This window comes from Caenorhabditis briggsae, assembly GCF_000004555.2.
Source record: "Caenorhabditis briggsae complete genome, chrX, whole genome shotgun sequence".
Lineage (NCBI taxonomy): Eukaryota > Metazoa > Nematoda > Chromadorea > Rhabditida > Rhabditidae > Caenorhabditis > Caenorhabditis briggsae.
The window spans coordinates 4308073-4323126 of record NC_013491.2 but is presented as its reverse complement, the minus strand read 5'-3'; the positions used below and the strand labels follow the sequence as shown (position 1 = coordinate 4323126).

The 15054-nt window shown below is 37.6% G+C and overlaps 5 protein-coding genes across 5 annotated transcripts in view; 1 reads left to right on the top strand and 4 right to left on the bottom strand.

Annotated features, from left to right (window-relative positions):
* CBG02104 overlaps nt 1-1137 on the bottom strand; it is a gene marked incomplete at both ends in the record, with an annotated part of 3360 nt that extends 2223 nt beyond the window's left edge. The window contains 3 exons of the mRNA XM_002643822.1: nt 545-770; nt 828-978; nt 1023-1137. Of these exons, the coding sequence (XP_002643868.1) occupies nt 545-770; nt 828-978; nt 1023-1137 (492 nt within the window). The remainder of the gene's footprint in view (nt 1-544; nt 771-827; nt 979-1022) is intronic.
* A 318-nt stretch (nt 1138-1455) lies between these two features.
* Nucleotides 1456-3931, bottom strand: CBG02103 (the record flags this gene model as incomplete). Its single annotated transcript, XM_045239068.1, has 9 exons — nt 1456-1557; nt 1608-1870; nt 1914-2316; nt 2736-2927; nt 2970-3095; nt 3164-3321; nt 3431-3581; nt 3630-3838; nt 3883-3931. The coding sequence occupies 9 exons, from the start codon at nt 3929-3931 to the stop codon at nt 1456-1458; spliced, it is 1653 nt and encodes a 550-aa protein (XP_045092029.1).
* A 1554-nt stretch (nt 3932-5485) lies between these two features.
* On the bottom strand, nt 5486-7145 carry CBG02102 (the record flags this gene model as incomplete). Its single annotated transcript, XM_002643820.2, has 3 exons — nt 5486-5674; nt 6805-6870; nt 7008-7145. The coding sequence occupies 3 exons, from the start codon at nt 7143-7145 to the stop codon at nt 5486-5488; spliced, it is 393 nt and encodes a 130-aa protein (XP_002643866.2).
* A 1879-nt stretch (nt 7146-9024) lies between these two features.
* Nucleotides 9025-10591, bottom strand: CBG02100 (the record flags this gene model as incomplete). The annotated part of the gene is made up of 4 exons (XM_002643819.2): nt 9025-9214; nt 10082-10197; nt 10244-10424; nt 10467-10591. 4 exons carry the CDS (start codon nt 10589-10591, stop codon nt 9025-9027), a joined length of 612 nt encoding a protein of 203 aa, XP_002643865.2.
* A 1220-nt stretch (nt 10592-11811) lies between these two features.
* Nucleotides 11812-14330, top strand: CBG02099 (the record flags this gene model as incomplete). The annotated part of the gene is made up of 9 exons (XM_002643818.2): nt 11812-11875; nt 12350-12424; nt 12474-12661; nt 12710-12946; nt 12990-13279; nt 13624-13777; nt 13980-14087; nt 14138-14219; nt 14266-14330. The coding sequence occupies 9 exons, from the start codon at nt 11812-11814 to the stop codon at nt 14328-14330; spliced, it is 1263 nt and encodes a 420-aa protein (XP_002643864.2).
* Nucleotides 14331-15054: the final 724 nt, after the last annotated feature.

Sequence of the window (15054 nt, the reverse complement as noted above, 5' to 3'; positions counted from 1 at the left end):
AAAAAATTCAGAAATAAAAAATTGTTTGTTCTTGAGAAAACGTTTGAAACATCAAAACTCATGAAACTTTGAGTATAGCACAACACATTTCATGCTCTGAAATACCATAGGACTTGAGAAAAGCGTCTTTGAAAATTGTTGTTTTGCACTGAAAAGGCGATTTTTGATACTGAAACCGATATAACTCGGCTGAAACTGGCGCTCGGATTCTAAAAATTTTAGATATATATAGATAGGCTATCCCTGACATATGCTAAACTGAATGGAGACTTGACAGCCGAGCTCTAGACTTCTGAATATAGAATATAGAATATAGAATATAATATAAATATAGCTGAATAAATCACCAGAAACAAACTGAAATTTTAGTTTTTGTATATCTAACTAAAATCTTATTGACCGGTACTGAAACTTATAGCTCTTATAGCTTGTTAGGCAACTGTGAGTTTCGGAAAACAGAAGAATATGTTTTCAAAAAACAATTCATTTTTCTATTTTCGGGTTTTTCTGAAAAAACCTGTACTTCTGTATGAAAATTCATTACCTTCCAAAAGTTCGGTTGACACTTCTGATTCTTCCAAGTCTCAATCCACGACTTTGTCTCATTAGTCGTCAATTCAGTTTCAACAAATCCGATTTTCTTAGCAAATTGAGTAGCCGACTCTCCAACCAACAATGTATGTTTTGTATAATTCATCACACCCCAAGCCACGCGTGCTGCGTCTCGGATTCTATGAAGATTGGCCACAGCTCCCACTCTCATTCCCTCTCTGAAATATAAAACTGTTTTGAACGACAAAAAACTTTTAAACTTGTCAAAAACTCACGCGTCGAAAACCAACGAATCCAAACAGGTTTCACCATTCTCATCGGGTGATCCTCCGAATCCAACGGTCGTGTCGCATTGGAGAGCTTCGCAGGTTGACAATCCCTCTACCAAGCCGAACATACGACCGCCAGCTAGAGTAGCATCGACGGCTAGAATTTCGTATTTATTGGAAATTTGGACTACTGTAGCTCACCAGTTTTAGTCGCTTTCGCAAATCCATCACTACCCCAAGTGGTGATAACCATAGGCAGGGAAACATCATTTGCCGTAGTTACAGATACAAATATAGAAAAGAAAATAACTATTCTCATTTTACTTCTCACCACAAAGACTAAAGCGAGAACCACCGATAAAAATCAATTCCACAAGGAAGAAGAGACAGTTGGCTTCTTTTCCAATCGCGTTCCATCTGTCAAAGGTCATCTGCTTTTCACATCTGTTTTGAGAACCGCCACCACATGTCATCATGGTCATAAAAATTTATTGTTTGAGGAAGAGACAAAAATAACAATGAGCTTTGTTCTTGGAGAGAAAGACAATATGGGGTGAATATTTATGGGATATACTGTTTATACATTCATTCATAAATTAATTTTGGAAGTTTTCTTTTTTCCAGGAGTTCTTTTTCAGCAAATCAACTGCTGTCCCTTGGCATCTCTGGCAAGACGAATCGGTAAAAAGCCGACCTCTCCTTTATTGTCTCCAGCGTTTTCAGCAATGACTCTAAGCTGGAAAAAAATCACATGAACAAAAATTCCTATGTATGAAGCAATAATACCTCATAGGTTCCTGGCGGAAGTTTAGAGCAGCGAATATTCCATTTCTTATTTTCCCTCAAACCGTCACCCATTGTCAGACCACTCTTCTTATAGAAACAATCCATTTTGTCAGTGCAGACCGCAATTGAAAGCCCTTCCGTCGCATAGTACTCATAGAAACAGAAGTATACTTCTTCTAGAAGTGGAATATTCAAAGATTCAGACACCAAGGTGTAGCTGCTAATATGGGAGTCAAAGAATGGGGCGACCAGGAATTTTTGGGCTGAAATTAGCATTAAGAATAGCTTCAACGTCGACTATGATACCTGTTCCTGGTGGCAGATTGATTCCGGTAAGCGGATTTGCCACGCGACCCGATGTCCCAATTTCCCACCGATTATTGCCGGATGATCTCCAGAATTTGCAACTCAAGTCAGATGGATTACAAGACAACGCTAGGCAACTTTCGAAAAGTGATGGTACAGATGATAACGATTCAGCTGATGAGGGATTCTGTGGAGGAGCACTCTGTGGAGCTGGAGCATTTTGTGTATTTTGTGCGGCCGGCTGGTGAACTGGTGTTATCACGGATTGGATTTCTTTCGGTTCAACTACACTGTTGCCTTGAAGTGATCTTTGTAGACTGGCAATCGCAATTCTTTGCTCATCAAGGTTTGCAGGGAACGCCGCAGCATCAATAGCTTCTAGTCCGGGGATTCCTTCGATTCCCTGGCCAATGATATACATATAGTGTCGTCATTTTGACAATTTTCAAAAGCCTGGAGCTCGGCTGTTTTGTTTTTTTATCATTTTGAAATTTTTTCGGGGGAGGGTGTAAATTAGACCTAGATGGAAAACATTGCATTCACAGAATTTTTCGAAAATTCCTAATTTTTCAGCGAATTGTCGATTTCTGAAGGAGACCTGTTTTTCACATTTTTAGAACAGAAACGGGTCAAAAATGGGTGTTTTGCGCAAATCGACAAATAGTTGAAAACTAGGAATTTCATAAAAATGAAAGTTTTTAAATAATTTTCAAAGTTATAGAACACTTGACAGCCGAACACTAGACTCGAAAATACCAAAAACCAATAGAAAATGCGTTTTGCATATTTTCATGAACGCTATTTTATCTAGGAAGACTTTACCTTTAATGATCCCACTGATTCTGCAAAACTTCTCTTATCATTATCATTTGCTCTTGATGGAGGATTGGATATCAACACCGGATGACTATCCAAAGTCTCGCCATTGCATTTCAGGGATCCCTCAATTACAATGTCTTGAAGGAAAAGTGCACCACCTTCCTTGGCGATGAAGTTGTTTCCCGAGAACACAATCTTAACACCTATTTAAAAAATTGTTGGATTTATAAAAAAAACCTGCGTGGGAAGATTCGGATCATTCGGAGTTGGAATATCTGCTGACATTGGGACACCATTCCTAATTTCAAATTCGTTGCAATTAATGAGTGGGAACTTCTCCTCGTTGGAATTTCTCACACAAATCTTGAAAAGTGATAGTATTTTTTTTGGGAAATCACACCTCCTAAACTCCTAAACTGTTATTATCATACCTGAAGTTTCGGCTGCTCACTAGTAGGTCCGACTTTACTCCTCCAAGCTGTAGCTGTCACTTTGAGCCCTGTCGTCATGCAAGGCAACGCGTCGGAAATCAGTTGTCCACTTTCCCAGCCATTTCTAGCAGGGGAAGATAGCGATCCAGCGGATTGGGCTAAAAATCAAGATGGGAACCGAAAACTATTTTTAGAAAAATCAAAAAGTTTCTAAAGTTGCTAAAAATGGCCATTTTCGTTATTATGAAAAAAAATTTTAAAACGTACTTGGAAGATTCTGGACATCCAAAGTTGGTAGGAATGGAGCAGCTTGGGGTGATTCTGCTAGCGTCGTCCAATCAAGTTCTTCCTCTTGGGTATTCGACCATCGACATTTGTCGGCAAAGGATGCGCAGTTCAAGGAAGACACAGATCGGATCTCAAATATTTAAATTCACGATTTCCACTTTCTAAAATGAAAGAATACCTCGTCTTGTTGCAGAGCGAATCTCGGTTGTACAGGATTCTGTGCCACGGCAGCAGCACCACCAGCCGCGGCTGGTCCACGTTGCGGTTCTGCTCTGAACGGTCCCACTCTTGGAAACCCTCCAAAACTATTGTAAGCTACTGGTGGTGCATAATATCCACCGTAACCTGGACTATATCCAAAGAAGGGGTTTGGTAGGCAAGAATGAGCTATAATTAGAGAATGCCAATTTGAAAAAATTAAGCAAACTCACAAAAGTGTATAAGCGACCCAACAAGCGTCAGTCGTAATAGTAGTATCATGGTGAAGTAGGGGGAGGGAAACGTTTTTCTGTTCTCAGCAATCAAAATTGTATCGATATACAGACAGGACGGGAATAAATGAAATATATGAAGTTCGGAGGCGACTAGCTAGTATAATGTCATAAGAGGGAGGCGCAAGCACAGTAATCCTCTCTACCTGATGTTACTCGTTTTCGCTTTACATGGCCGCGCGCGAGGGGGAGGCTTTAGTTGCTCTACATTTTTCATGTCTTTTTTTGGTATCTGAGGGGGAAAGGGAAAATGATGATGAGTAATAGGTGCAAGAAAAAAAAAACTGGTATAATGCCGTGGCAACGAACACCAACGGGATTAGAAAGTTTTTTGAGAGGTTTTTCGAATTTTTCCGTATGAGTCATGGGCATTAGTTGGAAATCGGCAAATTTGCAAAAATAGCATTTCCTGTGAATAAATTTCAGGTTTTGACTTTGCAAAAAACCGTCAAGTGGAAGCCAATTTATCTGGATTAATGTCAAAGATATTAAAATTGATAAACTGAAAAAATGTTTCAAAAATTATGATGAACAATTTATCAGTTGATAGTTTTTTGTAATTTTTCCTAAGAACCATGATAAATTGAGTTAACGTAAACAGTGCTAAGATTTTTTGATTATAATTTTCTCTTAGGAGAAATACCGTATAACATATAATAGAAAAGCTTTCACATTGCCAAGTTTGAGCTTATTAATCTCAATTCATATGTAAGATATCAACATAGTGTCAATTAACAAACTATTTCTGATATTATGATAATCATTTTGTGTTGAACTTTTTGATATCTTTGACAAGAACCGAGATAAATTGACTCGAAGTTTAAAATTAAGTGCCCTTCTATTACAGGTTTTATGGTATTTTCTCGAGTGAAGCTTCTCGTATTTTCCCTTTAGAGAAAAACGAATTTTTTGATGTTTTTTTGTCTTGGAACATTTTTTTTAATTCAATTTTTTAAATCGGCTTCCATTTTAAATTGCTACTATTTTTTTTCCATATTCCCATTTCTTCATTCTAAACTTTCTTCTATTCCTCAATCTTTCGCAACCATGGAAAAAGTTATGATTGATCATGAATATCTATTTATTTGCCAAATCGGATAACAACACGAAAACATATAGCCTTTTCCAATTGTCAAGCCCTATACCGGTTTAGCCCGCAAGAAGTGGATTATGTAGCTCATTTGACTGTTCCAAAAACCCGTTTTTTTTTGGATAACATGGCTCTACTACGTGATGAGAGAGACGCGAATAAAAAACCAGAAGCTATGAAACATTTTTGAATCCAATAATCTTTATTGTATGTATTTGTGTTATACACCACCGCGTATCATTAAGCCGGACAAAGCAACATGATCGTTGCCAATAAAAAATGAATGGATAAAGTGTGTATGTACATTCGAAGGTTTGAAAAAATGGACTTATCTTCTATTCGAAAGATTTCTATATAGATAGATAGAGAGATATACATAGCGTCATCTGAAAGGAAGTGAGATTCGATTTTATATTCAAAAGATCAGAAATAACTCACAACAAAATGAAAAATTCAAACTGATGAATCATTAGCAGGATGATCATCCGACGAAGAACTACTTCTGGCTCCTTCGGCTTCCAAGTCAATGTTCACGATTCGAATCTCGATTCCAGCCGGCATCCGGGACGAGGGTTCCTTTTTAAATCGTCGCATTGTTTGGCGCGTCGTTGACCAGACTTTTTTCGCTACAGTGGGCTCAGTCTCAAAAACTATGGCGCTTTTTTTAATGATTGCATGACTACAAATCAAAAATCGAAAATAAATAAATGATCTCACAACAGAAAAAAATATGGTCACACATAAGCTAGGACGCTGCTCAAGCAATACGACGAAATAGTGCTTTCAAAAAATCAAGGAAAATGACACATCTGAAATCAAAATGAATACTTGTACGAATCGAAAAAAAATCATAGATGCTACAACGTAGGAAATGTGGAATCACTTGTTAAATTTGAAATTTTGAAAGAAGTGAATTTTTTAAAAAACGTTTTTAATTCAAAAAAAATGTGGAATTTCACTATCATACAGTACCCGGCAAATATATATACAAAAACTTGTTTTCCTGTTGAATTTCAGTCATTTTGACCATTTTCAGTAGTCTAAAGCATATATGGGAAGTTTCCATTTTTTTGAAAATTTCAAAGAGTGTAAAACAGACCAATATTGAAAATATTCACAGAATTTTTGAAAGTTCCCAGTTTTTCAGGTAATTGCCGATTTCTGAAAGATACCCATTTTTCACGTTCTCAGTACAAAATAGTATAAAATAAAGTGGGGGTCGCTCTTGGAGAACGTGGGATTCTCCAACTATAGCCACCCCTCCAGGGCTCCCAATCCACGATATAATATCAGCACCCCAACATCCAATATCAGTTTCCCAACATCCAATATCAGTCCCCCAACATCCAATATAGCTTCAACAAAAAAGGATGCCCTTCAAAATATGGCAAATAGCTAAAAAAAACTAAGAACTTTCCGAAAATTCTGAAAGTGCAATATTTTTTATCTAGATACGTTTGACACCATTCAAAGTTTTCGAAGTGATAGAAATCTTCACAGCCGAGCTTCAGACGTCTGATAGTGTTCAAAATGACCAAATGTCAACTGGAAAATATGTTTAAAAAAAATATTTTACTGACTTGTATTGTAAACGAATAAAAAAAAATCATAATTGCTACAACGTATAAAATTAAGGAGTGGAAAATTTGAAAATCATTTGCGAATTGAAACTTGGAGGGCAATTGAAAAAAATTCGAAAATTCAAAACTCGATATATTTTCCACTCCCATTTAAAATTAAAAGTGCTTTGAAATACAACAACTTAAAATTACCTGATCCTCTGTTCCAACAAGACAAAACGCCAATACCACAACCACGGTTACAATTGAGACCAGTGCCTAAAAAATTAATAAAATAATTGCCTCGATTCCAGCTCAAAGGTCTCAAAAACCCCTGAGAAAATTGAGGTCTTTTGAAATTTCTTAAGATCCCTAAACTTCATAAACGTCATTTTTTTTGAAATTTGAACACCTACCAAGTACAACCCGCTTCCAAAATTATTGATATCATAAATAGCTATACACAATCCAAATGTGAAGCAACACGAGCTAACACAAAAAATGAACACCAACGGGTTGGGTCGAACTTTGCGCCAGAAGCTCGCTGGACACATATTTCTGATCCACTATTCGTCTTTCATCAGCTAACCAATTTAGTCCAGTTAGCGATTTCTTTGCGTCCTGATGTGCAAAAATTGGTGTGTGGAGAGAAAAAAGAGAAGAAAGAGCACACGCCGGCGTGTCATAGGCGTGAAGAAAACCATTTTATGAGGTCCATTCAGGTTTTTGAGAAATGTCATCAATTATTTGGAGGGCAAGTTCCATTATTTTGTACATTGTTTTAAGAGGAAAAACGTAGCAAAAAGAAGAAGATAGGCGGAGAAAAAAGATAAGTGGTTTGGAAGAGCAAAAAATGTGGCTTTAGTCAGCGAAAAACGCTAGATGAGAAAACTATAATAAGAATTTTTGCACACTTTGAAAACTGAGATGTTCTTATTCAAATTTCATATCTGACGCAATAGAACGAAAGTCTTTTTTTTGGCTCTAAGAAGAATCAATAAGAAGGAAAATTTTTCAAGAAAAAGGAAAACAAGGATTTTGTGCACTGTTGCGAACAAAATTAGATTGACTGGGTGTGTAATTTTAGCGTCTTCGCTCTGTTGTCTTCGTTTTTAAAGCCGACAACTGGAAGAAAACAAAAATTTTCTCACTTTGAGACATACACTTACTAAAAAAAAGAGCTTTTAGAATAGTTGAGTATCGGAATGCTTCACTACTGAATTCTAGATTTGTTTTTTTAAGACATGTGCCTTGGTTTTTGATATCTTGATTTTCTTGGACACTGGGATTTGAAAAATAATTTTTTTTAAATTGGGGAATTTCGAAACTTTCTCCTAAGCAGGTAAAAATTGTTCGAAAAATTATTCAGTTTGAAATTCAGAAAGTCAGAAATTTTGAATATTCGGAATTTCAAAAAATCAAAAATTCGAAAAATCAGAAATTCAGAAATTCAGAAATTCAGAAATTCAGAAATTCAGAAATTCAGAAATTCAGAAATTCAGAGATTCAGAAATTCAGAAATTCAGAAATTCAGAAATTCAGAAATTCAGAAATTCAAAAATTCAGAAATTCAGAAGCTCCGCATAGAAAATGTTTGATTTAAGGAAGGTCGTGGAGAAGAAATATCTCGAAACTCTGTTTATATAATCCCCTTGAAGAGCTGATCTTGTGGGCCTAACGTTGGAGGTGCCGCACCACTATCAGCTGAGCTGTGATGGCGCGATTTGCAGCTTCAAGCTTGGCTAAATGAGTTCTAGGCTGTTTTTAACCAGATTTCATCAACCAGAGAAGGCATCTGAATTCAACGTTTTGCTTAAAAGATTTGAAAAACCTTTTGAAGTACTTTTCCTCAAACACTCTTTTTACTAGGAAGCCGTTCTCAATAAAACGAAGAGAACAAGACACAAAAAGCGAAAAAAACAACAATGCTCAAATAATACACTTGTGTATGTCCTAATTGTTTTGTTTGAGCCAGATGGTGAGCTGTCGAGAATTCAGAAGAGTATGGAGAGGGATGTGTGCGGCGCGAAAAAGCGAAAAACTTTTTGGCAAGAAGTAATTATTCACGTTTTGAGCGCGATGGCCCATTTGGAAATAAAAATTCATGTGTGTTCTAGAGAGGACTTGAAAGGAAGGAAGAAAATTGAAGGAAATTTGTTAATCTGGGAAACTTAAAAGTTCCGGCAAACTTTAAAGTCGAATGAATGTCACGTGATGTTGTTAACCCTGAGACATGTTTTTGAAAAATGCAAGACCTCTGTTTTTGCTAAACCATTGTGAGCAAAAAAAAATAGGACCCCACCAAAAGTGTCCATCAAGCCTTTCCGTCGATTGTTTTGATTATTGCCTCTTGAAAGAAAGGCAGCACCACAAGCTTCCACTCTTCTTTTTAAGAAACACATAATATTCACACAAAATATTTATAAAGAATAATTATGTGAAAAAGTTGAAGACAGAAATTATAATTATGGCAAAGGGCAATTGTGAAGAACAGGATGCAGAATTATGGTGCCACGGGTCTTCCCAAGGGTATTTAGGCGGCTTGCGAGGATAGTCGTGACGTCCAATTTGGTCAATTTTGCAGCAATTCAAACCGCAGCAGTACTCCTGATATCGCTGGCATCTGGAAAAACATCAAAAATTGGGATTTAAAATACTTTCGAGATTCTAATTAAAATTTTCGCTGTGCATATTTCAGAATTTTTTAAATTTCAGAATTCTGATGAAATGTACAACTTTTGAGAATCGATTGGAAGGGATAAAAACGAATAGTACGCTGTGAACATCAAATACTAAAATAAATCGTATTTTGACTAAATGAGTAGAAGATAGTCAACTTCAAATCTCTAAAAAAGTGGTCCAAAATTTTTCGATTTTTCAGAAATTTTTAGATCACACTAAACAAAATTAGCACCTTTTTTTGTTATTGACAATAGTTTTGTGCAAATTCCCCATAGTGAGCATAGTGGGTTTAGAGGGGCAACCCTTCATTCCGTGCTTGTTTTGACATTGTTGGCATTTTTCTAGTACTGTACTTTTATTACAGTAATTTTTGGTTTTGTACTTTTTTTAGTATCTCTCTTTTTTTGGTACCGTACTATTTTCAGGTACTGTACTCTTTTGAAAGTTCGATACGTTTCATTTACAGTCAAATGGATTTTGAGTCCGATTCGAAATACATTTTTAACATTTCCTGTTTTTCAAATTATTCTGTGACCGTATTCATGAAACTTTTCCTTGGAAAATCGGTTCGATCTACTGAAAACTTTGATAATTCAAAAAAAAATATGTAATTTTTGGAAAACGGTTTTCTGGGCTATCACCAAAAGATTCCCCATTATCAAAACTCTAAAAAGAACATATTTCCTCCTTGATTTGAACCTGATGTCCATAAAAACTTGGCAAACCTCTTTTCTTATCAATTATATCATCCCCTTATGATCTTTTGCAATATTATTGTTCTTCCCACCTCTCCAAAAGGAAAACCTACTGATAAATGATATCGAATATCGGCATGTTGTCCTCCTCGTAGAAAAGATGTTGTCGTTCGGTCTCGTTCATACGATACGCGCACGAATCTCGTGTTGGGAGGTAATAATAATTGTCCTGTAACACAAGAAAATCATGACTTTCAAGGTCAGTATCAACAAACCATATAATAATAACGGTCGCCAAGCCAATAGTCGCGACGTGTGAGGTAGATAAACGAGCGGTCGTTGTACGCTTTGATTTTGAAAATGTTGAAACCGTCGAGAATGGTGAGCATGAAAATTCGGTAAACTTCGTCGTTAATTTTTGAATCCCCATCTGTTGCATATCCACCATTCAAACTTCTGAAACTATCTTAAAGCAAACAACCTCAAAATCTTGCAAACCTGGTTCTCTGAAAAGCATAGCTTCTGGGCTGCTCTTCCTCATCATCCTGCTGATCCAAAAAACTTCGCTGAGGGTTTGCAGGCACAAATACAGCCAAAAATGTACATATTATAAGAATCAGCATTGAGAAACCACCAGCACCATCAGTCGACTGCTTGAGCAAACAACAAATAGATCGATATGCAGGTTATGCTGCTGGCCGCCTTGTGTACCTATTTGCATGTGGCCTCATGTGACTCATACGGAGAACAGATAGAAACTTGAGAAGTGGGCGAAAATAAAGATGACCTGGTCATCGGAAACTGGAATAAAAGTCAAATTTTAGAAATTTTCATATGCAGAAATGTGAATAAGATATAAAACATGTTTTTCAATTGGTTTTTTGCCCATTGTCATTAGTCTGGCTCGGCTGATAAGCTTCTGATTACGTTGAAAATTTTAGAAGGAATAAAACAGACCTAGATTGAAAACTTTGCACTCACAGGATTACTTGAAAATTCCTAGTTGGCCCGTTATATGCTGATTTCTAACGGACAGCTAATGTTTTCAGTGAAAAACGGGCCGAAAAGAGATGTTCTTCAGGAATCGGCACAGAGATGAAAAGCTGGAAATTTTCGAAAAGTCTGTAAATGGAAAACTTTCAACCTGATTTACGCCTATCGACAGCCAAGCTCCAGACTCCTGAAAACGCCGAAAATCAATTGAAATAAGCGTTTTCGTATATTTTGTTGACCGGTACTGTATCTCGGTTTCTGTGGAAGGTATTGAAAAGGAGTCAACGGACAATATGTTTTTCGTAATTTCACAAAAATTTTATTTTTTGAAATATTCTCGAAATTTCGCTTAGGAGATGAGATAAATCAGTTTGAAGTTGACAGTGCCCTTCTATTACAGGTCCATTGATGACTGATGGTTCAAACCCACCGTTTCAAATTTTTTCTCTAAGCTTGGTGCCACACCCTATGTCCCGTACGGCTAACAACTCGTTTTTCATCTTCTCCTTGTTTCTTCTCTTTGTTCGGATCTCGAATCAGTTGCGAATTTCGATTTTTTTCATCAAGGTTTTTTTGAAAGGAACATTCCTGTCGAAACTTCGTTTTCACAAAAAAAAACTTTCGATTATGATAGGATGATAGACACAACAACGAAGAGATCGCAGACTTGTGATAAATCCAACTTATCTTCTTTTCTCTTCCCATTCGTTTCATCCCGAAAGAGAGGCGCATCCGTTAAAGAGGTTAATCGACTACACACGTCGTCCTCAACCGATCCTTCTTCATCTCATTTTCGTCTTCCCCTCCCGACCCATATTATCACTTTAGCCCCATCCTAACTGCATTTTTGATGGTCTCCTTGTTACCCACTTTCGTTTCTTACTTTCTAATTTCATCAGTCTACTTTGTATCAGGTTGGTCATAGTTACAGTACCGGTCAATAAGATATAGGAAAATTTGTTTTTTAGTTTATTTTCATCATTTCCAGAAGTCTGGAGCTCGTTTGCCAATTGTCCAGTAACTTTGAAAACTTTGGATGGTGTGAAACATAATTAGATTTGAAACTTTGCATTGAAGGAATTTATTGAGAATTCCTAGGTTTTTAGATATTTTCCGATTTCTGAAATACACATTTCCAGTACAAAAATGAGTCGAGAAGGAGTGTCTTTGAGAAATTGGCACAAAGCTGGAAAACTAGAAATTTTCTAGAAATTCAGTGAATACAAAAAAATACATGGTCAATTTATGCCTGTTTTTGCAAACTTGACGGCCGAGCTCCAGAATTCAGAAAACAGTCAAAATGATAGAAAATCAGCTGAAAAATGGGGCTGTAACTTATTGACATGTACATAAGATAGTCTTTCATGTATAGTAATTTGAAATTACAGCACAAGCCCCAACCTGTCCCAATGGCCAACTTCCCGAATTAGATTCGTCGTTAAAGCCAAAACAATGTCTACCAGGTAACCCCCGCTGACATTCAAACAATTTATGAGAATATGCCTTTTTCAGGAATGTCAGAAAATCTGATGTGTGGTCCGAATCACAACTGTTTCTTCACCGGTCTCAACTACATGTGTTGTCCTTCCAATGAGCCATCAATCGATAATCAACCAAGTTGTCCATACCCAAAACTGACTGTACTGGATCCACATGGATTACCATTGAAGTGTAGCCAGATAGCCAGAAGCTGTCCAGGGGTGCGCTCGAAATTGATAGGATAATGCTTTGATTTTTTTATTTTCTAGGAAAACATGTATTGTGCCGATGTGGGCCTTGGATACATCTGCTGTGAAGATCCATCATTCCAAAGAATGGGCCATCCAGCGCCAACAACCACCACCAAACATCCAAAGCAAAAGTATCGTGTGAAAACCACCACTCCTCTGCCAGAAGAAGAGCTCGAGTGTCCATCCGACTCCATTGGTATGCTTAACAGTAATGGATCGAGAGTGATTTGCAATTCGAGAAATCCATGTCCAGGGGTACTATACATTTCCTGTTATTTCTCTTACTTGGGACTTTCAGACCGACACATATTGCTTCGGAGAGTACAAACGATCGATTTGCTGTCAGAAGTACTTATACGCTTCTGATATTCTTGATGACCCCACTACCACAGCTAAGCCAAAACACGGACTTCAAAGCATCAACATGTCTATGAAAAAAGCGTTGCCAGGAAAAATGCACGATGGCCAGTACCTTAAGCCAACGACCACTACAACAACTACTACCAAAACTACTGTAGCTCCAACAACAACAACCCAAGTGTCTCAAGAACTACCACAAATTGCAATTAACAGTGTTGGAGTCAGAAGGTATATCGAAACTTTTAATTTGAGAGAGGCGGAAAATCTTTATCTTTGTTATTAACAACCACCAAATTCTGCGGTCGTTCCTCGTTAGCGGACCCTAGCGAAGTCTCCAATGGGCCCAAATTCCCCAATATTATCACAATTATCCCGAATTAGCAGCGAGAAAGAAGCCCGTCTATTTTGGCTTTGATAATATCGAAAATTGAGGTCAGAAGACTACAAAAACCTTGTTTTAGGAGCATTGAACATCGGTGTTCCTGTTCTGAAAAGTTGACAAGTTCACGGGAAAATTCTCACCGCCTGTCTGCGGTAATAATCTACTCACCATATTTAATCGTTAATTTCAGGAAAGGACCAGCTACAGCTGTCCACTTGAAATCCGCCGAAGTTGGAGGGAGTGCGACAGTAACCAGAACATGGGTCCCAAGACAATCATTCACTTTCCCAACTCCGCCAACCACAACAACGACAGCGGCTCCAAGAACTAGACCAGTGCCATCGGTGAGCTCATTTTGTCAATTTTGCTTTTTGAGTGATCTTGATTTTTGTCTTTTAACGAGGACAGTGACATTTCGGGATTTTTGAAAAGAGAGAATATGTATTTTGGGGGGTCGACAGCCACCTGTGGTGCCTGTGTCGCTCAGCGCCTCTGCAACTCCTCAAGTTTCCCAGAGTTTCAGAAGAAAAATGAGCTTACTTTTAGGCTGTTGCCCGACGCAACCGACTAAACGGCGTACAAAACTTCCCAGCAAGCAGCGCAGACTTCAAACCGGCTAGCCTGAATCTCGAGAGGAATCAACAGAACAATCCGGTAGACAGAAATTCTTTTCTTCTCCTTCCATAGCTTCAACTTTCCTTTAGAACCGACACGCGCTGGCCCAAAAGTTGTTGTCTTATCAAATCAGAAACGGATGGCCGTACGATGAGCGTTTCTATAGACCAGGTTAGCCAGAAAGAAAAGAATATATGGCTGAAAAATAAAATTCCAGACGTTGATGTTTACACCGAGGAGCAGAAAACAGAAATCGCTCGCATGCGATTCCTTCCGAATTGATTTCATTAAATATTTATTTTTCAAAAACTAATAATACTCAGAAAATCACGTGTTTTTTTTCGCATTAATAAATACCTCAGTTTTCTATTCCATTGTTATGAAAAAACATTTGAAAACAAGCCGGAACAAAACCAGACTTTCCGATTGAGATCTTTTCGATCTGTGAACACATTCAAACTTGTATATTTACATTTTTCCTCATCTGATTCATTTCCTTCACTTCTTCATTCAAAAATAACGCTTATTTCCGGGTTGAATCATCGTTTTTCTAGATATGACACAACTATTGCAACACCAGCAAACATTTCATGGCCGCGCGTCGGTGGCCTAACTTTCTCCGGTGGCCGCCGCTCGCCTTTGACCAGGTAGAGTGACTAACACCTTTTCTTTTGTGCTCACTGCGCTTCCATTGATTTTTTTCGTCTTGTGATGTTTATTATGGGAAAAACCTAAATGGAAAAAAAAAGATAAAACGTGTTTTCACTTAGGACCACGAGCATCTAGTAGATTTAATTAGAAATTGTTCATCTTCCTCTTCTCTTTCTGTTTTCTTCTCCCGTCTTGTCTTGCGCAATGTTCCTCACACATTAGAATATTCATCATGTGGTCCGAGAGAGAGAGGGACCCTTATTGATTCGGAGCGTCCTTGCCTTCTTTCTCTCTCTTTCCCTCTCTAGCTTTTTTCCTGCGCAATGCGCGTTGTATGGGGCCGTATTACGCTCTA